Source organism: Erithacus rubecula, assembly GCF_903797595.1.
Source record: "Erithacus rubecula genome assembly, chromosome: 9".
NCBI lineage: Eukaryota > Metazoa > Chordata > Aves > Passeriformes > Muscicapidae > Erithacus > Erithacus rubecula.
In genome coordinates, this window is record NC_136660.1 from 24,130,844 (window position 1) to 24,157,219 (window position 26,376).

Here is a 26,376-nt window from a genome sequence, read left to right on the forward strand (position 1 = left end):
AAAGAATCCATCTGCAGTGAGTGTGAGCATCTGCTCCTGGGTTGGAGCACTGTGCTTTCACTAGCAGAGCTATGTAATATTTTTTGATGTTAATCAGTGGAAGGAGAAATCAGAAATAAAAAAGAAAACAAGGGAGGCATAGGTGGTTGACTGTGAGGTGGTACTAATGCTCCCCAGTACAACAATAGCAGGCCAGGAACATTTTTGCTTCTGCTCCTTCAAACTAATGCATCTGTGTGCATATCTCAACTGCTGTCTTCTGCCCAGGAGAAAGACAAGAAAAATGAACTGAGCTAGAAACACTCTGAAGCTGTTTGCATTTTATCCCAGAAACCAAATAAAGTTGTTCAAAGTGTAAGAACAAAGATGAGTTGGTCCTGTAGCTTGTTGACCAAATGAAATGGAGCAATTCCAAGTTCAGGCTTTTTCTTTATGTCTGCCTTTGCAGCTCACTCATGATGCTTTCCTTCACTGGTCAGAAGGATGGCCTGTAGTGCTGGTTCAATGTGGGTCCTAGAATGGAGCCATGGAGCAGTGCTTTTCCCAGCTGAAATGTTGGGTTAACATACCAGAGGTACAGATTTGTGCTGAGCCATGTCTTGGATTAGTAGGAGCTGTGAAAGAACTGTCACTCTGACTCAGGATCACACAGCCTCAGTGTAGTCACAGCTGATACTGAGACAATGGGCAGTGCTGTTAGATGTGACACAGGACCATGTGAAATCCCCAGTGGAGTCTTCTGAGAGGCCACTGTAAAGCACTCTTGGATGTCTGGAAACAGACACTGCCACAGTTGAGCGGGAACCAGAGGTCAGCCCTGTTCTCCTCTTAGGTCAGGCCAGTACAAGAATAAAGTGTCTTTGAGGTTTTAAGTCTTGTATACTTAAGAATATTCATCATGTCTTTTGCATCTTGGTAAGAGTGTTGTGATTGTTCTCCCTTTCTCTCTAGAAGCCAGATTTGGATCTCACACCTTCCCAGTTGATTGTGCCATTCTCTCCTAGGTGTGGCTGTGGGATCATGCCAATGGCAATGACCATTTCATCACTCTGCTGCTCACCAGAAAAGAAGGGTCTAGAGAGGCTCTGCAGTTGTGAGGAGGCTATCCAAAGGGATGCCATGCTGGAAGGGGCTATTTGTCCAACTGCAGCCTAGTTCTGCTCATACTCCTCTGCCCTTTGTTTTTATGCCCTCTTTCCTGCAAATCAGCATGAAGTTGCCTGGCACAAAACAGGTGCAGATGTATCAAACAGTGCTTGCTTTCTCAGTTCATATGTCCTTTTGGAGGGATAAAACTGCTCTGAAACACTTCTGATTTGATGCATGAGAGGGAAATATAATAGAAAGTTTATCATTAGCCTGTAACCTGTGGGTAATATTCATCCACAGATCCTGTGACAAGGAAGGTGACTTGCTGAATGCTCTGCAGTGCAGCCACTGCTACAGTGGGACACCATATTCTTTCATCTCTCTAAGTTTTAGGAGTGTGTTTGACCCTTAAATTCTATTTTAATTACTCCATTAGAGGCATATTTAAAAATGCAAATAACCCTGAAAACAAATCAAGTACCTACAATCTGACTCCCAGCAGCAGAAACTGTTAAGGGAAGATCTAATCCATCCTCTTGTAACTGTGAATGTGTAAACAAGTTAGAAAAAATAATTTCCTATCTTAGATTAAAATATATATATTTAAGATTAATATTTTTTCTTATTAGTTTTCTTTCAATTAAACATAATATTAATGTGGTGTTTTAAGCAAGCTGTGGTCAACTTGGAAATTAATAAGAATGATGACTCTGAAAATCCATTTTGCTTAGTGTATTGTTCCATACAGTAAAATTAAATGAAATAGGGACAGTTCATATCCCTACAAATAATGGATTTGGTAACCACCAGATCAAAAGATTTTAGAATTGTTTTGCTTATAAGAATAGAGAACAATATTAAATTTTTGGAATGAAATACAAATAGTCATTATTTTGGATCTTCCCATTAAATAGTTTTTCTCTCAGGTCTCATGACTTATAGTTCCATGGTGTGATTCAAGTTGTTTTTTTTTTTTTTTTTTTTAATTACTGTTTCATCCTAAACATCCCTCCTTGTTTTTGGCTAATTTCTGCACAGTTTAAATGTTAAGGTATTTATCTAGTTATTAAAGAAATGACCGACCACTGAAAAAAAACCCATCACGTTTTGAATATCCTCTTAACAGAATTATTGTCCTTTCCAAATTGGTATTTTAGAAAAAAACTGTTCCATACTCTCTAACCTTCTTTAAGAGGAGGAGCCCATCTCTTCTCCACAGAACTGTTCCTTGAAATATGGCTTCACACTGAGAAAGCCAAAGACTGTGGTGTTACCACATTCATGAACTGAAATAAGTGAAAATAAAAGCAGTTCAGTCACCAATTCTTTTATTACCACTGCCACATAGGTATTGTCCTGCTTTTCCTGCTTAGGGCAATCCCCAGAGGATGACTGAGAATGAGTTCAGCAGGATTTCTGAAAGATATATGGCTGTGTGGCTGCTGGTTTGTTGATTTAAGGACAATTCACATTTGTTTTCTCTTTGTAGTATCCAAGGAGTTATTGAGGTGCTTCCTCGGTATGAGTCAATGCAGCATATCATTCCTGCTCTTAATTTTTATGGCCAATTAGGACCCTCCTCTGCTTTTCTAACTCTCCTGTATCATCACATAAATGCAGCAGGGCTGAGCCAAGAAATCTCTGTGTGTGTGGGCATGAACATGTAGCAAGTGCACAGACCCTGATGTCTTCTCACAGTGTGCAAAGCACAAGCTGCAGGAATTTTTGCAGGGCTTTAAGCCAACATGGGTGGGTTTACTCATTCCCCCTGATTGTGAACTATCAGGTCCTGGGAGATTAAATGCATCTTGTGAGTTGAAAATCTTGGATAACTTCCCAGTAGCTTTGTGTGTATGTGTCTGCTTTATTGATAAAATAGTGCAATCTGATGTGTGCAGGGGTTGGTTCTGTTAATGACCCCCTTAAGTGGCCTTTGGCAGAAGGTGGACAGTGTGTAAATGTTACAGACAATTTGCTGCAGGTCAGGCTGGCTCTCCCAGGGAGTGTCCGTGTTGACACTTGGATATATCACCCAGCACTATGAGAATATGGGCCTGCAGCCTCCAGGCTTTGTGGGTATTTGCATAAAATACATAGGAACCCATTTTAGGCAATCCTTGGACCAAAATGTGAATGTGAGAAGGGTAATATATGACAAAAGTGCAATATTGTCTGTTGGAAAGTGTGGGGAGCTGCTCTGTGGAATGCTGTGAAAGCTTAAAGCTTCTCCCATCACAAGCTCAAAGCAGAGATTTCATTGTTGCCATTCACAGTGACTGGGGAGGAATATCTTGAGCTGATCTTACATTTCTGATGCTAATATGTTGAGTGTCTGATTATTTGTCTCATTTATCCACGGAACCAACTAATTCTCAGTAGGCAAAACTTCCCACACTCCAATATCTCTGTGGGGAATGGATGAGTCTGGAGGTAGAAATGGAAGAAAGTTTCCAACTCCATGAAGTTTCTCTCAGAATGACATTAAAACTTTCAGAGCAACATGCACAACCCTCTTGCATGAATATTTGTTTAAAAGATGTTTTTAAAAAGATAATTTGTTTAAAGGAGAAAATATTAGTGAATAGGGAGAGAGAGATTTAAAATATTTCAAATCACCATTGTTAAGAGAAAAAGAAAACAACCCAGTATGCAAGGAGATACAATTCCACCTCTTCCTTACAGACCAAACTGTGATTTGGAACCTGCTGGGAATAGTTAAGAGACAGAATGATTCAATAATACACCAATTTAAATTCCCCAGCTACACCATTACAGATTTGAGAACATTGGATAAACAGGAAGTTTGGCAATCAGTGGCTTCTCCCTCCATAGAGCTTAATCTTCAGCAGAAAGTGAACAAAAGAAAGTGGGTGTCTCATTATCTCTTCGAATGAGGTGATAAATTAGAGGTGCAAGATAACATTCTGCTGTATCACCAAGTTGCACCTGGCAGACAGTATCAGGTCTGACTGGGGAGATTCCTTTGGTGTGGGAGATGTGGCAAGTTATCATCTGAAAATTGGATACAGTCCATGTCACAGCCTTGACTATCTTTACTGGACACTGCTGAATTTATAAAAATTCACAGATAACATAGGGACTATATGGGAAAGTTTGTATGGGCTTTTTAAAAATTGTTATTATTTATTTGTGCTAGACAGAACCAGAGCCATGAAGGCAGTGTCTCTGTTCTAGGTAAAATGGTCTCCTGGAATTTAGGCCCAATCTCACAGTATGCCATAGAGCAGTAAGGCAGCTAAGGGTTGGGGTTGTTTGGTTGGGGCTTTTTTTTGGCAGTGTGCTGTTGGGCAGGGTGCTGTCGGAGAAATCCAGTGGGAGTTGCTTCTAGGAATATGGGCACCTTATTTCAAGCAGTCATTAATCTTTGGGATTCTCTTTGTGATCAGCTGTTTTCACAGACATATGGAACAATCTAATTTGAAAGGGATCTCAAAAGATCAACTTTTCATGGGAAAGGGAGCCTGGATGTGATTACCTGGCACCCAGTCCAGCCCTGCCTTGAAAGCCTCCAGTAAATGCTCCTTGGTGTCAGATTTTTGTGCCCTTTAAGGAAACTTAGGCACATGGGGGCTTTAGGGTTGTATTTGGGTGAAGCTATTGTACTGTGAATTGGAACCCCTAATGCTGGAAAAGTAATTCCAGGACAGCAGCTGCTGCTGCAGACAGGCTGAAATGAAGCTGGGAGAGTTGCTGTGTGGCTGAAATGAGACGTGACTCTGGCCCAGAGCTGAAGGTTTTCTTTCTTTAGGAACTGAGGTATGGGGCTGATGGGGAGAGGCAGCTTGGTGCCTGCCTCACATCTCATTTTGATATAAATCAGCAGGCACCCAGACCTGTTACTTGCTCCTCAGCAGCACCTGCTCCTGGAATTTAAATGTAATTGTAGTTGTCAGAAATTGTCAGAAGTGTGAGTAACTACTCCTTTTATCAACAACAGCTCAAGACTGCACCTCCTTGGTAAAACTCAGCTTTCTTAGCAAGATGCAAGATTACTTTTAATGAGGAAAATAAGTTCCTTCTGCTCCTGCATGGAACCTCATGGTAGAATCACCATTTAATTGTATGATGTGAGTGAACACACCAGGGTTAGTTTCTCATCATGGTTCATTGATACCTGAAGAGCACAATGACTGTGATTCCAATCCTATGGATACAATGCACAGCTTTCAAATTTATCTTGCACAAGTCACTTGACATTTGAGCACCCCACAGAGTGAAGCTGGAGACACACCTACTGCATTCTTTTCTTCACCCCAAAGGGAAAGAGATTGAGGAAGCTGCCATAATAACAATTAGTCCTACAGGCCTGCCCTGCTGAGGAATAATGTATGTTGCCCCTTGTAAAGGAACATATAGAGTTTAATGTTTAATACAAGCCATGTTATAGTAACTGTTCATAGAAATCTCAACCATACTGACTGGTCCATTGTAATGCATATTCATACTAAGAAGCAATCCCTGCCTGAAAGTGCTTGCAGTTAAACATTAGGCTGACAGACAAAGTGGTGTCCCCTGAGTATCTTTGGTGTGTTCAGGCACAGGTCATTAAAGTGTTTCACTGCCTACCACTGAGGACTATAACAAAGCCAGAAACTGAATGTGGATAGAGTCCTGTTCCCATGACTTAGCCACAAATAAGCCTTTCATCTCCTTGCCTTTTGAATACTCTTCTGAGAACATCAGGTTCTACAAACATATCATGTGTCTGTGTTGCTGGACAAGCCACCTGCCAGCAGCACTCCCAGGCAGGCAGGGGCTCCATCAAACAGATAAATTGAAATGTTGGAAAAGTCAGAAAAACACAAACCAAACCCCACACCAAACTCTTGATATTGGGGAATATTTAAAGGCAGTTTACTGAAGTCTCTTCTTCAATATGATAATGAACTGGAGAATTGAAATCACTTAACTTCATTTACAAATCATGAATATGTATCAGTGCCTTTAAATGAAAGGACGGCTAAAACAGATATAGTGTTTGTTCAATTCATTAAAAGGAAGACAATTTATCAGGAGGTTTTTTCCACCCTTAAACTAAAGCTATATGCAAATGTCAGTAAATCAAGACCTTGCACTAATTCTGCAGCATGATGAATATTTTTATAATCCTAATTAGAACCAGTCATTTAGTTCAGCAATTTCCCCCAATCTAGCCAATTTGAAATTAAAATAGATGCCTTGATTACAAAACTCATTAGCAAAGAAGCACCCTTTTTGCTAACCGGTTCATTTGGAATGCACAAGCTGAATGAAGTGAGGAGCACTTGTGTTGTCAATTGCCGAAAGTGAAGTGAGACTTAATTGTTGGCATTGTGAAGTATTTGTATTGCTGCATGTTTCATTGCAGTATAATATATCATTCATTAAACGTAACAAAAGCAGTTTTAAAATTTAATTAAGTGGTGTTGGTGCACCAGGTAATTTTTATGAAGTCAGATGTCACAATTGTTTGCATTTGAGGTATTGATGGGCATTACTGTCAGAAAGAAGACGTATGACTCTACATTTATCATTCTGATTATGGTAGGCCTGGCAGTTTTTATAGGAGATGGGAAATTAAATTATGCAACCTTGGCTCTACTTCAGAAATGCCCAATGAATTTTGTCCTGGCAAAATACTGAACTTTGGGCTTGTGATGATTTGTGTTGGCCAACAGAAAGTAACGGCTTGTGAAACTTGATTTAGCCAGAACAGACTTTTGTATTTCTTGTTATTTATGTTATAGACACTTCATGAGCAGGTTTTACTTTGAAAAGGGAAATATAGAGATAAATGGAGCGAGACACATTTGATGCTTAAATGTGCTCTTCTGCTGGAGCAGCGTGGTTTATTGTGTAACAGAGCAAGGATCCTGTGGCTTATTCTGGGCCATGCTAAATCATGGCTGTATATTGATTTTATCTGGAGCCTAAGTGGGGTGAAGAGTGGTTATAAATATAGCAGATGGGAATAAAAATGAAGGAGTGAAGGAGGCTGAAGAATAGGAACACCAGGGGCATGATTTATTTTGCCTGACTGTGGAGATCTAAAATGTTGCATACTGTCGAGGCTTCACAGTGTGGTTGGTGGTGATCCACTGAGTGGTGTTGATTGATTTCTGGAGGCAAGTGTAGGTGACTCTTTCAGGATGAGCTAAATTGTACCTGGGACTCATTTGTATTGACGAGGCCTCTGCTGAGTGTCAAGGAAGTAATTTCCTTTGGTGAGATGTAACTGTTTGCTGTATTACCTGAGATTAGGGGACCTGAAACCAGCCCTGCTGCCTTGGATGCGTGCAAAACGGATTACATGGGATACCACTGCAATATGATAAAACAGCAAAAAGCATTCAGTTTCCTGGTTCCTGTCTTTGTGCCTAGAGATTCTAATGACCCTCACCCTGGAGGAGAGGGCAAGCATGATGTGCAAGCAAACAAGGCATTCCCAACCTCCTGGCTTTCCTTGAAGCAGCCAGCTGGATGGACAGTGCTGAGGGTGAAGGTACAGTCCTTTGCCCCTCATCCCTCCAGACAAGCCCCTGCACATGTGTTTGTTACATCACCAGCTCCCAAAACAGGGCAGTCTGTGAGGATGCTTCCTGAGGGGGCATTTCTGTGTGCTGGACTGGCAGCTTGCAGCCAGGAGTAGGAAAGACAGGGCTGGAAATAGCAGACTGGCCCTTGCTCTGTCCTGCCACTAGGGCAGGGATGTTTCAGCTTCCTGAAATCAAAGTTTTCTTATATAGTTGAGAGATGCATATCTGAGAGACAAAGAAAAACTCCAGAAGGCAGCAGGCAGGAGCTGATATTTCCTGGCAGAAGTTCCAGTGTGGTTGGGGTGGGGACCCTGTGTGAGAATTTCTCATCAGCAGGCACTTTAGTACTAAATGGGCTGCAAGGCAGAGAGGGTCCTTCTTTTATCTTGTAACACAGCAGGCTACTAAAAAGCTCAGACATTTAATTTCAAATTGCTTTGTGTCTATTGTGTGAAACAGGTTTATGTAATACTAGAAGCTTGTATCTTTTTTTCTTGGATTGCCCTTGCCTCTTCTTTTTGAGCATTTTGAGTCCAACAAACCATCCCTGTCTCCAGTGCTTGCTTTCAGTGGGGAAATGGACCATGTTCTGATCTGATAGCATACCTGAGGTGCTTTACAAAAGATGTGTGCAGTCACACATGTAGCAGCTGATGTTCAGTGTGAGTCCATTGATTTTAGCAGGGAAATGCTGATTAACATCACTGGAGGATCTGACCTGAAAACATGTACGGTATTCTTTTCTCACATAAAACAAGATAAATGTAGTTTATGCCTCCCAGTGTACAGGGTTCCCCCTCCCCCAAAATCTGCCTGGTGTGCAATGCAGAGTCCCTGGGCAATGAGCCTGTGTGCAAGCTCTTACTTGTGTTAAGGCAACTACTTATTTCTGTTGTTCAACCTTGATATATGAAAATTCACATAGCTTTTTTTTTTTTTTTTTTTTTTTTTTTTTTTTTTAATTTTCTGGGGTTTTTTCCTCCTTTTTTACCCCTCTGACTGCAACTTTATGTAATTGATTTTAATAAAGGTTGTAACTCCTCTATCCCCTCAGTAGGCACAGATGAGTGAGTGTTTCAGCTTTCCATGCTGATTGTGTCAATGATGAAAAAGGAGGCTGGTTCCTGATTTTTGATCTAGCACCTCAGGAGCTTCATTCACAAGTTTTAGAAATAATGAATTGGTCCTTTAAAAGTAATGAATTTGGCAGAGAAGAAATCAGGGAGGTGTTTGCATAATTTCATTTGTCCTCTCTTATATGTCTCTTGATGTTTCTGGGACTGAGGAAGTGTTAAAAACATTGTTTTTTTAATGCTTCCTCACTGTTAGTAGAATTAGAAATTTTACCATTAAAAAAAAAAAAAAAAAGGAGCAAAACTGCCAAAATTTTCATCATGTTCTGATTCCAGCACTGTTCTTCTGCAGGGCATTTATGCTTCTAAGACTTTATTCTTGGTTGCAAATGCTGCACATCTTCAGTTGTTTTTTGTTGCATATTTCAGATGGGTGTCCATATTGGTTGTCTGTGTGTGTAGGGTGTGCACACACCTGTGTGCAGATTTGAACTTTTTCAGTAGAAACCCCACAGCAGTTTTGTGACAGTTACAAGAAGTTCTTCCAGAGTAATAAAATTCTTTAGTTTTGTGTTCAGTTGATTTTTATAGGACTATGGTGGCTGTAAAATGAAAGTTAGGGCATGATGCAGTAGAATTTTGGTTCATTGAAAGTATTGTGGGTATGATAAAAGGAGGAGCTGAGGCACCAAAATGAAGGGTGGTATTTTTGAGAGGAGGACAATTGATCAAAGAAACAACAAAGCTTAAAGCTTTATAGAAAATCCTTGTGATTCTGTAGTGCAAAAGGATGAAAATGGGATCCTTCCCACAGCCTCCTACCTTGGGCAACTCATTTCTACCAGAGGTTCAGTGATCATAAACTGTCTGAATATAGATTTTGTAGCATTTTATACTTGCAGTGTTCAAGAGATAACAGCACGTACAAATAACATGTTAGCAGAATAGACTGGACCCAAGGGGACTTTCCTGCCATATAGTAAGAGAACAATAATGCCATCAAAAGTTTTGCTGCCAAAATAGGACTCTGGTTTTGTCCTCTAACTTAGCACTTGCTTCAGGCCAGTCGATTTTCTCAGATCTCACTGCAAGTCCACAAGAGTTATGCACACATACCCAGAGGCAAAAATGTCACAAGTCTGAAAGTTCTGCTGCAAAATTGAGTCTGATATTTCCTAGCTAGATGAGTTGTACTTTTTCTCTACTGACAGCATGGAAAAAGCTGCTTTATTTTTCCTTTGCAGTTTTCCTCTATGAGTTCTGCTGTACCATCACTGGGAACCTAGGTTAATATCAGAAATTAGAGTTACATTAAACCAAGTTTGGTGAGTTGTTGTTGGCTATAGTTGTTGCCTTAAATTGAGTTTTGTGTAGTTCTGAGGCTTTTTTCTTCATCCTGCTTCATAAGGTGGGTTGAAGGTACCTAGAGTTTCAATTAAATGGGATAAATAACTTAAATATAGACACCATAGAATATTTACACACCTAGAGAGCTGCTGAGAGAGGTTAGATAAGAGCTTCCTTTTTCTTGCATGATCTGCAATTGCAGATTCATGTATTCCAAAGGTGCACAGTCTGATTGCAGGAGCTGGATGATGGATGAATCAAAGATGACAGTGTAAATGGTGTCTGCCCAGCAGCCTGGAGGGATCCCTGGAACATGTGAGTTTCTCATTTGGTGATTTTTCTGGCAGTGATGCTTCAGAGCAGTGACAGTTTCTGCTCCAGCTGTCAAGCTAAATTGTTCCTGATGGTGGCTGGTATTTACAATGATGCTGTTCATTTGGCTCCTCCAGTAAAACAGTGTCCTGTGCATGTTTGGATTGGGATGAACTGAATCTCTGTGAGGCACAGGGAGGAATCTCTCATTTTCCAGGCGACCTCTCACTCTTCTCTTCCTGCTTGGCTGTGTATGTGTGGAGATGGATGCCTGTTAAGTCAGGCTCTGCTTTTCCCTTCAGTTGTTGCCTATTGCCAATGAGTGCATTGCCAGGGAATCTGATCAAAAAGAAATGTGGCTAAACTAGGGTGAACTGAATTACTCCACATTTTAAGTGTTACAGTAAGAGCAGTACTGGAGAATATTTTCAAGATAGCAGAGCCTCTCATAGAGACCAGAGTTGGCTGTGGAGTAAGAGAGTGAGGCTGAAAGGAATTTAAATTTCTTTATTAAATTAAATGTTCAAACTTTCAGAAGCCTCTCGATTCATTATAGGACAGGATATGAAAAGTATATGGTAATAGAGATGACCTGTAAGAATAAATTTTACAAGAGCTGAGGTGTTTGAGCAAGAGATAATATTTGCTGAAGCTGCATCTTCAATGCTATCACAAATTGCAGTTTTCTACCTTGTTTTTATAATCTTTTTTCTCATAGAATTTATTTCACAGTAAGAGTTGTCCTGTGACAACTGTGTTCTCTTCTGGGGGACATGAGACTCCCATGAGCTAAGATGGGCTTTTCTGTGGGCTGGTTTGGTCCAGTATTTGCCCTTTTCCCAGGCAGTACAGAACATAGGCTGTGTGTGGGGACCAGAGCTGTGCAGAGAGGGATTTCTCCCAGTACAGAATGTGTACATGCTCTAAGAAGTATCTGTTCATCTTCTGTAGTTTCCCAGAAGATTTTCAGGATGGCACTGGGGCATATCCATGACCAAAAGAGATGGAGGTAGGACGTGTGTGGTGGCAGGCTATAAATGCCTGCTCTGCACCATAAATCTCTGACAGAACCCTCAGGCTGAGGGGGCACAGTGCCCTCATGGGAGACGGAGCAGAAGAGTATGGACACTGTGAGACAGCTCTGACTTTTGATTTCTTTGTGAAGAAATACAGCACTGAGAAGGGGTGCAGCTCCCAAGGACCTGTGAGTTTGCTGCTCTTCAGGTGGTGAGATGGTGGAATGGGCAAACTGCACCCTGCCAGGGCTGATCCAAGTGAGAGCAGCATTTCCACCTGTGTGAGATGAGTTCAGGTGTGTGTCTGCTCAGTGTCTGAGGGGGGTGGGTGACAAGAACTGGGGAACTGTTTTGAGTAATCACCCTTGTTTGTGAAAATGCTGATGAATGGCAAACTGCATTGGGTGGCAGGTGTGTGTTAAATAACATGCAATTTAAACTGGGGCAGAATACATTGCTTTAATTTTGCCTAAATGATACATACTACTTGAGACCAGACTAATATTTCTTTCAAGCTGTGTGAAGTTTTTTACATGAACAATGACCATGTCCCAGAAAAAATGCTGTTCTAAATGCAGTTTCAAAACCTATTCATTAATGCCCATGTACACACTTTCAGAAATGTTGTTTCCACATAAAGAAATAAATCAGAAAGGTCTTATATTAATTTAGAATATGGTTTGTTGGTGTGAAATCTATTTCTTCCACTAATCTGCCATTAAATCCTGGTCTGTATAATATAGAGGTTAGCCTGCAGATAGTGCCACAGGGTTTGTAGAGGAAGGAGGAGAGGAACAGCCAAGCATGTGATTGTAGCTTTATGTCCCACTTTAGCTAATGCCTCAGCCTCTCCTGCTTTGTCCCTTGTAGTCTTATGCTCAATAAACATGAAAGATTGGTCTGTAATAGCAACGAATGTACCCAGATGCTTGCACTGTAATTAAAGGCATATATCACACAATAAAGCACATTTGAATGAAAAATTTTCCCATTAGACATGTGGTTCACATTTATTTCCCCTTATTGTTAAACTTCTGGAGTATAACCATTGATGGAGTGTGAGGAGGGACTTCTAAAGGGCTGCAATGTGAAGCCCCCAGGAGTAAAAAAAGATTTTCCTGTTGGGCTGGGAGGGCACAGAGCTGCTCAGTGCAGGCTGACCTGCACAGCAGCATTGGCTTCATCCACATGGTTGGAGGATCCAATTAGCACAGATCTCAGACCCAACACTGCCTAATGTTTTTTAAGCTGAAGAAACTGGACTAAGGGATCAACCTGGCTTTGAGACAGAAAAATCAGCAGCCATTAGAAGTGATTCAGTCTTTTGTGAGTGTTAAAGAGCTGATCTGAGGGAAAAAGGAGTGAAACAGCCTCTGTGGACAACAGGAGCAACCAGAAACCTCTCTCTGCCTCTGGCTGAGCCTGCTGGATGCCAGTGGAAGAAATGCTGGTAAAGATCACTCCTGGTGCTCCTTGTAGCCTCTGGTAGCAGGAGGCAGCTCTGCCATCTCCATCCCATTCTGATCTCTCCATGGTCCCACTTTTGTTCCCTTGTTTCTGTTCCCTATTTTAGTCCTCCCTCAAGCTCTATAGCTGATGTTGAAATGGTTAAAATATCATGGAGAAAGGAATAAATAAGCAATCCTTCCCTCAAAATGGCATTTCTATTTATAGTACCTATTGCAAGTTGCTAAATCTAAATTCTTTAGAAATGCTTGAAATGTGATTTGACTGACCAAATTGAACATATTTTTTCCTCCAGATTTTAAGGAAAAAAATATGGAAGTAGTATTTTTCATCTTGGTCTTGCACCACTCTAGCATTTCTGGAGGTGGGGAAAAAAACACACACACACACACAAAAAAAAAAAAAAAAAAAAAAAAAAAAAGCCTGTTTTCCACCCAGGGCTAAAAAATACCTTAAGCTCTTTGTGATACTCATTTGTGACATGGCTCCTGTTGAAGCTGTATCTGGGCTTCTTGTTCCACTAGAAACCAGTCATGGAGTAGAAAAGCAAAAGATGCTTTATTTCTGCTCTTAGCAGAAATACCAAGCTTTTGGCTGAATGTGCTTGGTGCCAATAAGGCTTAAAAAAAATTGAATTGTGAAGGTTTTTAAATGGACTTTTTTTGCTAGTTTAATCCACTTTTGGCTTTTTTTGTGAAGATGTAGTGGCAAGCAGAGAGAGCAAGTCTTACTTTCAGTATCAGGTTTAAAGTGGACCCATTGAGTGAAAGCATTTTTTTTTGGGCTATGAAACCATAAAATGTGACATCAGTGCATTGTCTTAGCCTGTCTGGCTTCATTAGAAACCATATTGTGGTTGAGCTATATAACTACATCCTGAAGTCAGACATTTCCAAAACATTTGGTCTTTGTGCAGGAGATCCCTGACCAATGTCTTACTGTGGTGGGATGGAGACTGAGTTTCTTTTGCCTGAAGACCTAATTTTACTGACAAGCATGTGAAATATTTGCCTTAAAATGCAAAAAACCCCACAAACTTCCCAGCTCCTGAAATCTTTACTTTTTTTTTTTTTTTTTTTTTTTTTCCCTGTCTGTATGGGACAGATGACAGAAATCTATTTAGTATTTCGTTTCTGTCTTGACCAGTTTTCAAAATAGCCTGTTTCTAGTGTCCCATCTATTATACAACATCTGTAGGGAGCTGAGCAGCTCTGGTGAGTCTCAGACATGCATTAGTCTGGGCATATTCTCTTTCCATGCCTAAAACAATCTGTCTGTGCAATGCTAGAGAAGAACCTTGGGCTCCAATGAGGTCTCTTGATGCAGCTTTTCATCACCTGGAAAGGAAATCAAAGTAAAGAGACAAACTGATCCATTTGTTTTCATTACAATTACTAGTTTTTACTACTCTGTGTAAACTAAGACCATAAATTTGGTGCTGGTAGACTTCTTTCTACTAAGTTCAGCCCCACCAGCTGTTGTACAAATCTTTTGGCTCAAGAAGTAGGATTTATTTTTAGCTTCTTTAGTGTGGAGCTGTCAAGGGTGCCTTACCTGAATTGTGGTTTCCAGGCAGCTTGTGACAAGAGAAGAAAAGGACAAATTCCTTTTTCCATTATTTAAAGGTCCAGAAGCCCTTCCAAGTTGCAGATCTCAGTACCACTGGAGCCCTGCCTTGCAAGGATAGGTGTTTCCCTTGGAGGGGTGGGAAGGAGCAAGCACAGACAGTTCTGGAGCTGGCTGTCAGCTTGAAGGTGACATTAGCTTTTGTGTCCCTAATGGTAGCTCTTGACACTCCAGAGGTGTGTCACTGAGGGGAATAGTGGAATAGAAGAAAGAGAGGAGCACCTGAACCTTTCTTTGAATGCTGCCCTTCTTTTCTGCTGTTGTTAATAAAGCCACATCCATAGGTGGCTCCTGACCTGGTTTCAGCCATACAACTGAAATATTTTAGACCTGAGTCCTGTACCTACAATGCTGCTAGTAACACATCCTGCCTCCCAGGAGAAACTGAGAAAGGGGCTTCCATAGACCCCACAGTTTAAACATGACACTGATGCTGTGAAAGGGAGAGGTCCATCTGTCCTTAAAAAGCAAAGGTGGAAGAGCTGATAAAGAAATGGGGTGTGTTTCTGGGGTACCAATAGCTGTCTTCATGGCTGTACTGAATCTATCCTGTGTTCAACTGGCCATTGTCAGACATGGCTTATCTGTTCTGTACTCTAGAGACTGAAAAGTGTGGCGATTTTTTCCTCCAGTTCATTTTCCTTCTAGGAATGACCTTTCTGAAATATTAATGATGACACCATTCTTCTTTTGCAATTTCATCTGTAACACAAAAGTGTAGAGGAAAAATACACCATGGAGTTTTCTGAGAATTTGCAACTTTTTCTGAACCTTTAACTTTATTCTAGTGCTAATGATTTTTTTTTTTTTTCCTTCTGTAGAGAAAATTTAAAATCCTAAAAGAGACTTTCTTTTCCTTTGTGTGCAGTCCAATTTCCTACAGAAATGTTGACCTAATTTTATTTTTCTTCTGCCCCGGTTTGAGTTTTTGGCAGGAGCCATCCACACATCTTGTAGACTTTTCCTCAGCTCTGGCTGAGAAGGTGTTAGTTTGCTTTGTGCTTTTCTGGGATCAGAGCCATCTTTTCATGTAAGCAGTCTGAGCTACTGCTTGGGATCCTGCTCTTCTGAGGCCAAGCAGGCCAGGCTAATCTGACCCTCCTCTTACTGTGTCAGCTGATGCCAAGTTTTTACCACTAGACCAGCTCTCTCCCTAATGCATTTATTTTGAATTCATGTTTCCATCATCAGCTGTATGTATTACCTGCAGGAAGTATAAATTTTTGTGTAATAAATGAATTGTTCCTCTAAATGCATTTCAGCTGATCTTCCTCACTGTATCTTGGATGGTTGGCAGACAGGAAACTGGAGAGCCTCACCAGATGTTTTCTCAGGCCAATAGCCTGATTTCATAGCAACAAATAATACTTTATTTTATTTGCTTATAGGCTTTTTTGCATGTTCCTGGTGCCCTTCTTATTATGTGTGTGTCTATACATGAAGTCTACAAATATCAAAGCTCTGTGAATTTTTAGTCTGTTGCTTTTCAGCCTGTGATATCTATATATGCTTCTTGCAGGGATGGAGTGTACCCTAGGCTATTGCATGCTTGGTCTTTCTTGAGCTTGCCTTCAGTCTTTCTTCTTCTGTGTGCTTCCCCCATGAAGACCAAGCAGGTCAGCCTGGGAACAGATCATGAAATCCATCTCAACCAGATCATGTGTCTCTGATGGGGTCATCTCCTTCTGCATTAATCTCTGTGAGCTTTCTTAGTATCTGTCAGGATGTGGAAGATTCTAAGGCTTGGAGAATGAGCAGGTTTAGAAGAATCTTGCCTGTCTGAAAATGAGCTTTGGTGACTAGCTTGGACGTGGATAGCTAACATCAGGGGATTGAGTATCTTCCTGTGTTTCCTTCACTGCTTATTCTTCTCCCCTCTCTCTATAAGTGGAATTGAAGCAGACCAGTTGCTCTTGCTATTCCAGTTCTCAGAAGCTTTATTTCTCCAGGAAAATCAGATATATTTATATATATATATATATATGTATATATAATTTTTTTTTTTTGCTAGCTCTCATTGGTAAAATAAACAAAGCACCCAAACCAAATTACCCACAACCCTGAACAAGATCTTCCAAGCCAGTCAACATGATGTGTCACCCTGACAGTTTGTACTGGAGAGTTGCTACAGCGTTTTTCATGCTGCACTGTACATGCATGTGTGTGTCTATAGCTTCTTTCTTCACAGTTCTGAATGTGTTTCTGGCACACTGATTGTGTTTGTGGCACAGAATCTGACACCAGGGGTAAAGCTCCTTCTTTAAGGGGCTTGCCAATTTACTTGGAAATAAATGCTGGTATGAAATAAAATGTTGCTACTGTTCTTAGTGTTTGAAGACGAAGCATTCTGCCTGTGGTATGTAAAATCCTTATGATTCAGATTTGTGCTGAGCAAAACAAGCAGGAGTTAAGGTCTGGCCTATAGTGAAATAAAGTTGTGTATCACTGGGGCTGCCAACACTGCAGAGATTCCTCACACAGATTGTGTTCTTGGTGAGCTGCAGGCTGTGTTGGTGGGTGTGATGTGTTTGGTGCTACAGCCCTTGAGTGGGGAGTATCGTGGTGCTGTTTGGATAAATATTTGCCATTTACCTTTTTGGTGGCACACGGCCTGTCCTGTTTTAAGTGATAGGTCTGACTAGGCTCCTGAGGAGAGGCAGGGTTGGATCTGCTGCATGCCACTCTTTAGCTTCACCAAGAGACAAGGCCAGCCCAAACAAACATAAAGACCCATAATGGTCTTGACTTTTCACTCATCAGAGTGAGTCAAATAACAGCAGGAGGTTGCAGAAGGGCCATACCCTCCCAATACCACCCCCATGGTACACTGCAGCCCACCCCTCTTGAATCGATGTGTTGGAGTGCTCCAGGAGGTGGAAATGTCAAAGATTACCTGTCACTAAAGAGCCAGAGCAGAGCTTTAAAATGGGAAAATATTGGCATCATGCCTGAACCTTTTTTTTTCCTTTGCTTAGTATTCAGCCTTAGGACAAATTAATTTCTATTGAAATCTGCAGTACTTGCCACTAAATTTGTTGTTTTATCTAAAACTTGTCTTCTTCTGTGAAGGGAGATAAACAAAAAGTGCATGTATATATCCAATTCTAATGCATACTAGAAATAATTTTATTGTGTGTTTTATTTATTTATTCAGCATTAACCTTTGCATTTGCATCTGTAAATAGTACTATAAAGCTGAACTGGGCCAGAGAGGCCTTTTAGGGATTTGTTCTGTCATACAACTTTAAGATTTAGTCATCTGGTTGAAATTTGAAGTGGATGCCCAGAGTAAGTAAGTGAATAATAAATAAAAATTATTGAAATGAATAATATCCTCTTTATCTCTTTATCTGAAATCACATAAAGGCTGCAAGTTCAGTTTAATCCTTCAGACATCAGTCAGTTGAAGCTTTAACAGAGAAAAGGAAGGAGAAAAACCCAGACCAATAGCTGGTCTCTGGTTTTTAACTTGATACAGAGCAGGATGCTGAAAGAGACTCTGGGAGATATGAGTGGCTGAAAGAGATTGTGCTTCATGTCACTGAGCCTTCTGCAGTTGCTGCTGTTATGCTGGTGCAGAAGAAAAGGAAACGCCAGGGGCAAAAGATAAAAGAGAATCGAAGGAAATGGCTGTATGTGGCTAATCCCTTCCTATTGAGGTGAGAATGGTTAATCCACTGCAGAGTACAATCAGGATGCTAGACCCACTTGGATTTGCTTAACTTGCTTGACTTAACTGGGACTAAGTTGCCTGAAGCCTGGCTAACTTGCACCAGCAGTCAGGACATACAAAGGATAACCAATTTTTTTGATGCAGCTGATGCAACTCAGTCTGTGCTGAGGTGCTTGTATGTGTAAACCAAATCAAGTGACTCAAGGAATATTCCTGGCAGGAACTGTGCTAAAGTCAGGGCAGAGTTGTAGCACTGTAGAATTTTCAGGTTGTGCTAGTTATTGTTTCTACAAACCTGTGTGTCTGAGAATTACCTTAATATTGATGCTGACTTCATAAGCCTCATCTTGAATGTGGACAAGGATTTTCTTTTCCTGGATCCTTTAATTTAAAAAGACAAAGGATACTTTGTTGCTTTATTTTGTATCTACACAGAATTCCTTTTGGGGGAGAGGGCTTTATCATATTTTTTTAGACAATCACCAGAAAAGCAGAGGAAGTCTGGCTCTTGACTTTCAGAGCAGCATGTTATCCTATCTAGAGACAGTGCTAAAGAAATATGGCCAAAGTAGAATATTCTGATAATATCTGATCTCCTAAAGAACATGGGTCAGAAAATCTTTCCTAATATTTCTTACAACAATCTCAGTGATGTTGGCTGAAGTTTATATGATAGGAGCTCTTTTTGTCATGGAGGTTGAAGGATGCCTGCTTCCATATCCTTCCTCTGTATGTGTTTTACTGGCACACAAACTGGAGCTGTTACTGGCCAAACTGGCATTCCTGTTGGCATAAATGCCATAAAGGCTGATTCTTTTGTCTTTGCACACATCAGTTGCATTAGATACTTGATGGAGTCTGAATTTCAGTTTATGACTTTATTTTGCTGGCTATGCAGTGATTCTGTTGTGTAGTTGGGTACAAACATGGCAAGAATTAATTAACTGCCTCAGGCTTTGGATATTGCTCAAACAGCCCTTTCCAATCATTCTAAATTCATCTGTGGTCCAGCTCTGATGTGGCTGCTGCATCTCTGTGGTCAAAAATACTACCTGTTCAAGAAATGTTAATATTCAGTGTGAGCACATGTGGTTTATCTTCCCAGTCACACTTAGCCATCCATCACAGCAGTGCCACAGGACACATCACTGGGTTGTGAACCCTTCCAATCTGAACATGGACCTGCCTCTAATTGGCAAATCCAGTTACTCAAATCAAATGCAATGCAGAATCTCCTGTGCTCAAATGATATAGTTTCCCATTAAGGACTTAAATTTGGCTATTACAAACATTGAAGTTTTTCAGTTCTGTTATCTACCTCCTTAGCTGGCAATCAATCCTTGTTTTGTTAAGCCAGAATTTATATCAGATGAAATTTATTTGAAGTCCTAATCCTTAACAAAATCCTTGTTTTGTTAAGCCAGAATTTATATCACATGAAATATATTTGAAATCTTGATCAAAATGCTGCCTGATATTTAGTTTTCTGTGATCTAGTGAAAAAGCATAGTAGTTATTTCTCAAAGCATGTTTTTTCTCTGAAGGACCAAATTTACTCACAGTTGGAGGAAAGGAGCTTGCATATGTTCTGATTGTGAGAAGATGCATTGTGGGTTAGAAAATAATTGCATAGAGAATGGTGTTTGTGGTATTGAGCAGAATGTATATGAAGCAAACATATCTGAAACTCAGTGTGGAATTGCATGGAAATTTGTTTACATTACAACTGTATTGTTTCTTAACCAGAAAGACTCAAAAAGATCATATTGAAAATTTGGTTTCCAAGAAGAGTCACATCATCTTTGGGATTTATCTAATGAGCAAATTGATTTCTAACTTACCTAAAAGTTTAGACCTCGTTTTGAATTTTAGAAAATAGAGATTAGGAGCAATTTACTTTTCAATAGAGAAGAGATCTGATTCACTCCATAAAAACAAATCATGGCATGACCTTGAGTATAGAGTCACTACTGCACCAGAGTCATGCTGACTGATCTGATTTGTGTCTCATTCTATTTGATACTAGGAACTCACATGTCACCTGCTTCTTATTAAGCAAAAAAAGCCAGGGGAACAGCCAGCTTTGCTATATGGCAGCCAAAGTGAGTGTGTTGACAGCTGAAATTCAGAGGCACCAAGTTGTTTGAAAAGGTTTGGGAAGAGAAAACCTGCCCTTGATTCTCAGGAGCCCAGTCTGGTTTAATAATAAAGGAAGGACATTGCCTTGTTAGCCTTCCCTGGCAGTGAGGGTGATTGATAATTGAATATAATTATTGTGAACGATCCATTCATGTTCTTTAATCTGAGTTGATTTTAATACTTCATCGAGCAACAAGCTTTCTTCTTTTTCCTCAAAGTTTATTCTTTCTTTCTCTGCCTCTTCCAGCTGTACAGCTCCATGGACTTTGGAAGAAAGTGGCAGCTCATGCACGAGCGGGTCACTCCAAACAGGTTTTACTGGTGAGTTGGGGCCCCTGGCTGGGCTTGCTTTGGGTGGGTCATGGAGGGGAGAAGGGCATCTGACTTGAAGGGATTGCTTGCTTTACCTGAACATGAAGTATACCCTTGGTTTTGTTCATCATCAATGCTGTAAATTCAGTCCATAGCATGTATCATGCAGTGCAATAGTCTCTGAGCTTGTACCTCTTGTCTGATAAAATGTGGTGTCTTTCACAGAGAACTACAAGTCTTTTGATAATTGCAAAACTCCTTCTTTGTTATACACCTGCTTAGAGTAACACAGAGGAGCTGCCCAGTGCTTCAGTGACAAATCTATGATCATTAGGTTTGCTCTTTTTCAGCTCTTCAGAGTTACTTTAGCCTAGAACACAGTTTTTGTGCAGAGCCAGCCACTCTGACCAGTCTCCTTATGCAATCTTGGTGAGAAGGGATGATTCACTCTGCTTTAAATCACTTTCTGAGGAGCCAGTTTCATTATAGTGACTAGTGAAAGCCCAAGATCTGCAGTTTGCTAAAAATCTGCTTTGTGACTCAGTTCCTTCTCATTTCCCAAGTGTCAGCCTCTCAAACTGGTAGAGTGTCTTAAAATCAGATGATGAAACAAATTTAGTTCTTATCTCCAGGCTCAGCCATCTCAGATACCTCTCTTCCAAACTTTTCTGCACCATGTGAAGGCTCAAGAATTGGTTTTTAGAGAGAAAAAGTGTAGTTCTTCTGTAGTTGCATTTAGGATTTGGGGCTTGAATCAGATTCTTATTGCCAATTGATGGGGTGTGTGTGAATGTGTAGAGGTGCTGATTTACAGAACTTGTGCATAGCAAAAAGAAGTGTCTGTTCCTTAAGACCAAAAAAGATTGTAGTATTAAGGAACCAGAGGGTTACATTTTGGATAGTTAAAATAAAAAGGACTGGGAAAACTTAAAAACTGACTCCCAATTACAAAGCATTATATATATCTATATATGTATATCTAATCTATATATCTATATAATCTGTATCTATACCTATATATCTTAGAGTCAAACTGTCATAGAAATTTTTTCACCTCATTAAAAATCCTGAAATCCAGGCACAAAATATCTGTAGATTGTATTTTCTGTGTTTCCACACCTTGCAGTGGAGCTAGACTCCTCATTTTAAATTGCCTATATCTTTCTGCAAATCTCTCTAAACTTCTTTAGACTCCAATATTTAAAACATGGCTTTTTGGCACCAGGTCTAGAGATTTCCCTTAGTGTGCCTGAGGAATTTGGGCAGGGTGAGAAGGTTTTGAACACCAAGGAAAGGAAGTTTTAAGGCTCCTAAGTTACACAGACCTGCAAAATATATTAAAAGTCTAGAACTTTGTCCATGTCACTGTTCCACAATTCCATAATGTAGGAAAGAAGCTGGTTTTTTTCTCCTGGTTCTGGTGGTAGATGGATGATTGACCTAACTATCAAAAATCCTTTGATCTCACTGTTCCTCCTGGGTGCACATGACAAAGGTGGGTGTAGATCCTCTCCAGGTGTATCCTTCTGTAGGGCAGAATATCTGGTCCTTGGAATAATTATACCCTATCCTTCAAATAACTCAAGTGAGCTTAGGGGAGAGGCTTCCTTGGAGGATAAAATGCAAGGGCTAAGCTGACTTGGGGACAAAGCAGAACCTCTTTTTAAAGGACAGGTTGTGATGTTGTGCCTTATTTTCTGTTTTTATATAATAATGAGTAATGGAAGTTGCCTGTTTGTCCATTTGACACCCAAATGTGTATTGCTTTCCTCAGTCTGCCTCATTTTGCACTGTCTTTTGGCTGCATGGTTTGAACTCTGTTTCTTAGCAGTGCATTGCATAACATCTCTGTTTAAGGTACCTTTTCCTCTTAGAAAATGTACAAGTCTTCTATAGTTAAAACTCATAAGACATAGAAATCTGTATTCCACTTGGAAGCAGCAGAGTCCCATGGAAAATAAGCTTCCCAAGAGAGTGAATTTGGTTTTTCCCAGATTGGGAGGGATTTGAAACAATCCACAGTGCAGGGATCAGAGGTATTGAAATTGTGGAACATAATAGCTCTCCTTAGGTGATTTATTTCCCTTTTCCTTCCTTTCCTTTCAAAGCTGCAAACTGTGATGGATTGCAAACTCAGGCTTGTAAGATCTGTACAGAAAAAAAATGCAAAAAAGAACATTTAAGCCTCAGAAATTTGTAGATTTCTTTCTATTGTGCTAGAGAAGATAGAAAAGTGGGCATAGCTGCAAGTTTCAGAGGGATGTAAGCCACTGCTCCGTGAAACTCATAGAATCATAGAATAGTATAGGTTGGAAAGGACCCTAAAAATCATCTAATTCCAACTTCCCTGTCAGGGCCAAGGGCACCTTCCACTAGACCAGGTTGCTCAAAGCTCCATCCAGCCTGGCCTTGAGCACTTCCAAGAATGGGACATCTGCAGCTTCTCTGGGCAACCTGTTCAATTGTCTCATCAGCCTCACAATAAAGAACTTCTTCCCATTACCTATTCCAAATCTACCATCTTTAGACTGAAAGCCACTACTCCTGTCCTATCACTACATGTTCTTGTAAAAACTCCCTCTCTTGAGCTGCTGAAGGGTGCTGTAAGTTCTCCTGGAGCCATGAGAGTCACACAGACCCAGCTCTCCAGTCTGTCACTCTCCCTCTCGAAGGCATCCCTTCCCTCAGGTGTGTCAGCTGCAGCTCTCAGCCTGCCTGTGGCAAGCTTGCCTTTCCACATCACCAGCCTAACATTGCTCATGTCATCAGTCTATTAAATGCTACATTATTGAACCTCTGAATTAAAACTTCCATGAAACTTGAAATAGTAGTGATAGGGAGATGCCAAAATAAGGTAAGCTGCTCTTCTGTGCTGCTCTGCATTGTTCATTAGCGGAGGCTCAGGTAAGCATGCTTCATGGAGATGGTTTCCATCTGATTGGAATGCAGCTGGCTTTATCTGGGGCAGGCTTTGCTGAATGTGTTTGCCTTCAAAACATGGGTTCATCTCTCAGACTGCTTTGAATGGGCTTGTGAAGGCTATAAACTTCACCCAGTTCATGTGATCAGTCAGCCTGACAAGGAGAGGTCTTATTTTTATCTCTGAGACCTTTGTGAATAATTATACCTTCCCTGAGAGACCTCACACAAAGAGACCCTAAGAATGAGGATTGCTTCAGAGCTTGTGAGACTGGGATGTGAATTGGTGTAGCTCTAGCAGGCAGCATCTGTGATGGCTCTCCTCTAGTCAAAAGCAAAGCCCTAAGCTCCAATCCTCACTTGTGGCATTGTATCCTGGCTCTTGCTTTCAGCTTCTTTCCTTAGTCATAGATGTTGCTACTCACTGGTTTGTAGTTTTGTGTTCTCATTCCATATGGATGCCACATGTCCAACTGTTCATGGGACATCTCTCATCAGTTCCTGAGCCCACTCAAAGTTTGTGCATGAGCTGAGATTCACCCCTGGGCCACTCATAGTTATAAAAAACCCTAGGATTTGAGTTCTCTTCTTTGGTAGTAGTGATTCATTTGTTAACTACACCCACTGATGGCAGTGGCAGAGCTTGAACAGAATGTGTTACTTGATGTGTGTACAGGCATCCAGATTTGGCTCCCACGTGCCTTGGCCTCAGATTTTAATAACTCAGGATCCTGTAGGACGGGAAATAGGGAGTTACGCTAATGTGATACAGAAATTCCAAGATCACTCAAGATAACTGGAACTAGCATGGGTGCAAAGTTTTTTTTTTAAAACCCACTCAGTGTTCTTTTCTTTCAGAACACATTTCTGCAGCTCCCCATGTGCCCTGTTCATTTTGAATCACTGTAACTTAGACACCTGTGCTGCCATGTGGAGGATATAAAAAATGAAGCCCGTATTTTGTACCACAGAAACGTTGGGGAAGTTTCCTCCCCTGTAAAACACGCGGCATGTTCTGCTGACTAAATACTGTTGCTCTTCTGATTAAAATTTGTAGGACTTGAATTGTTCTTAAGTATTTTTCTACCACCTCTGCCTTTTCCTGGCACAGCACAAGGGGACTGAGCAGGTGGGCAGGACAGTTTGGCTACTGGAGCATTCACCAAGCACTTTGGTGGACCCTAGCTTTTGCTGTCAGCTTGGGTGACCCCACCTTGTTCTCTGTAGGTGAGACTGGGGTAGGAGAGCACCTGGATGACTGTAGTGGGTGAAGCAGTCAAATATGAAGTGTTACAGCAGTAGATTAAGAGCACTAGAGGGTACACAAGAGAATGAAAAGGTGCTTTAGTGGCATATCATCTTATTTATCATCTTATGGCTTCATTCTTTAAAATAGAGTTTCTCAAGGGGACCTGTGTTTTCTGTCCAATCAGCTAAACAGCTGTGAATATCCCCCCAGCCTTCTGTCTTTGGAGTCCCTGCCTATGTTTGCTGAGTAGACACAAGGGTCACCATCCTGAGCAGAGGAGGACAGCACTATATTCCTTTGGACATCAATACCCTTTCTTAGGGTCTCCCCAGGTTTCTTTTTTTGGAGAGCACATTCCTGTTTTCTGCCTTCCATCATTATTGGGGATTATTAAGTGGTGGATGTGGAACCATTTTCTTTGGCGGTTTTTTTTGTTTGTTTGTTTGTTTTGTTTGTTTTCCCCCTGTTATAGCTAGACATTTCCTTTCTCCTATTTCCCTCATTTACTTTTTTACTGATGCTCTCTGGGATTGTGGGTGATTCTCTCAAAGCCTGGGAGCAGGAAAGTGGGGAATACCCATTTGTGTGGAAGGGAGAGATAAAATGCACAGCATTTCTGGTGCCTCTGGGGATACTTGGAGCCCTGAAGTCAGTGTGCAATATGAGTCTAGTCAGTAAGAGCCACTGAAATACACACTAGTGATGAAAGTTGGACAGAAAACACCAACAAGGCAGGAAATGAGAGACTGGGGCCAGGAAAATAGGACGTGCACTAGTGTGGCTTTAAGGAGCAGCATTTGTATTTGCAAGTAGAAAATAAGATATGTCAAGCAGTTCTCAAATACACTACTGATTACCTCAACCAGTTTTCCCAGAATTTAATTTTTTCCCCTTCTTTCCTATGTTAATCAACCAGATTTCTGCTTTGTTTTTGGGGTTTTTTTTGCACCTATGAATGCTAGCCACAATCACTATGATCTCTGAGGGTTAAAAACTGTGAGAAGGAAACTGAGAGAACAAAAGAAGTTGTGTGTCCACTAATTCAGGTTATACTTTGGAATTAAAAGTTTTCTATCACCTTTGTTTGAGGAATGAGACTACAAATTTTGTCTTTCAATGACAAAGTTTTCAGTCCTTTTTTGTGATTTTGGATAGGAACAGATAATAAAATTTATCAGCCTGTGTGTTTCTTTTTATTTGCAGCCTGAATTTCAGGGTGACTATAGTGAAGGGTGGTTTGGATATCTGAGGGTACTGTGGCAGAAGTTAGTTTGCCTCAGTGTTTCTAAATGTTATTATCTGGGTTAGTATCTGCTTTCACACAGATGTTTGTGTCTGTTTTTGTTGTGACAGCACTGATATTTCCTAGTTCCAGTGCCAGTCTTGGTCCATGCAGACTGTTTCAGCAGCAGTTCCAGGAGTGACCTTTGGATACAGCTGACATTAACTTTACTTGCCTAGTTTGTCAGCAAAGAGATGGTTAGTCAAATATGTGCCTGCCTCTCCTGTAAATCCCACTAATCATTAACTACCAGATGGTGTCATTGCACAGTGCTGGGGAAACATCGCCTGATTTTTTACAGCCAAGTTTAGTGTTAGGAAAACATAATCTTGTAAA

General features: G+C 40.7%; 1 protein-coding gene across 1 annotated transcript in view; it reads left to right on the forward strand.

The window, feature by feature from the left end:
• Nucleotides 1-26,376, forward strand: part of SORCS3 (sortilin related VPS10 domain containing receptor 3) — a 263,888-nt gene that overhangs the window by 147,840 nt on the left and 89,672 nt on the right. The window contains exon 5 of the mRNA XM_079312314.1: nt 20,526-20,599. Coding sequence (XP_079168440.1) covers nt 20,526-20,599 — 74 coding nt within the window. The remainder of the gene's footprint in view (nt 1-20,525; nt 20,600-26,376) is intronic.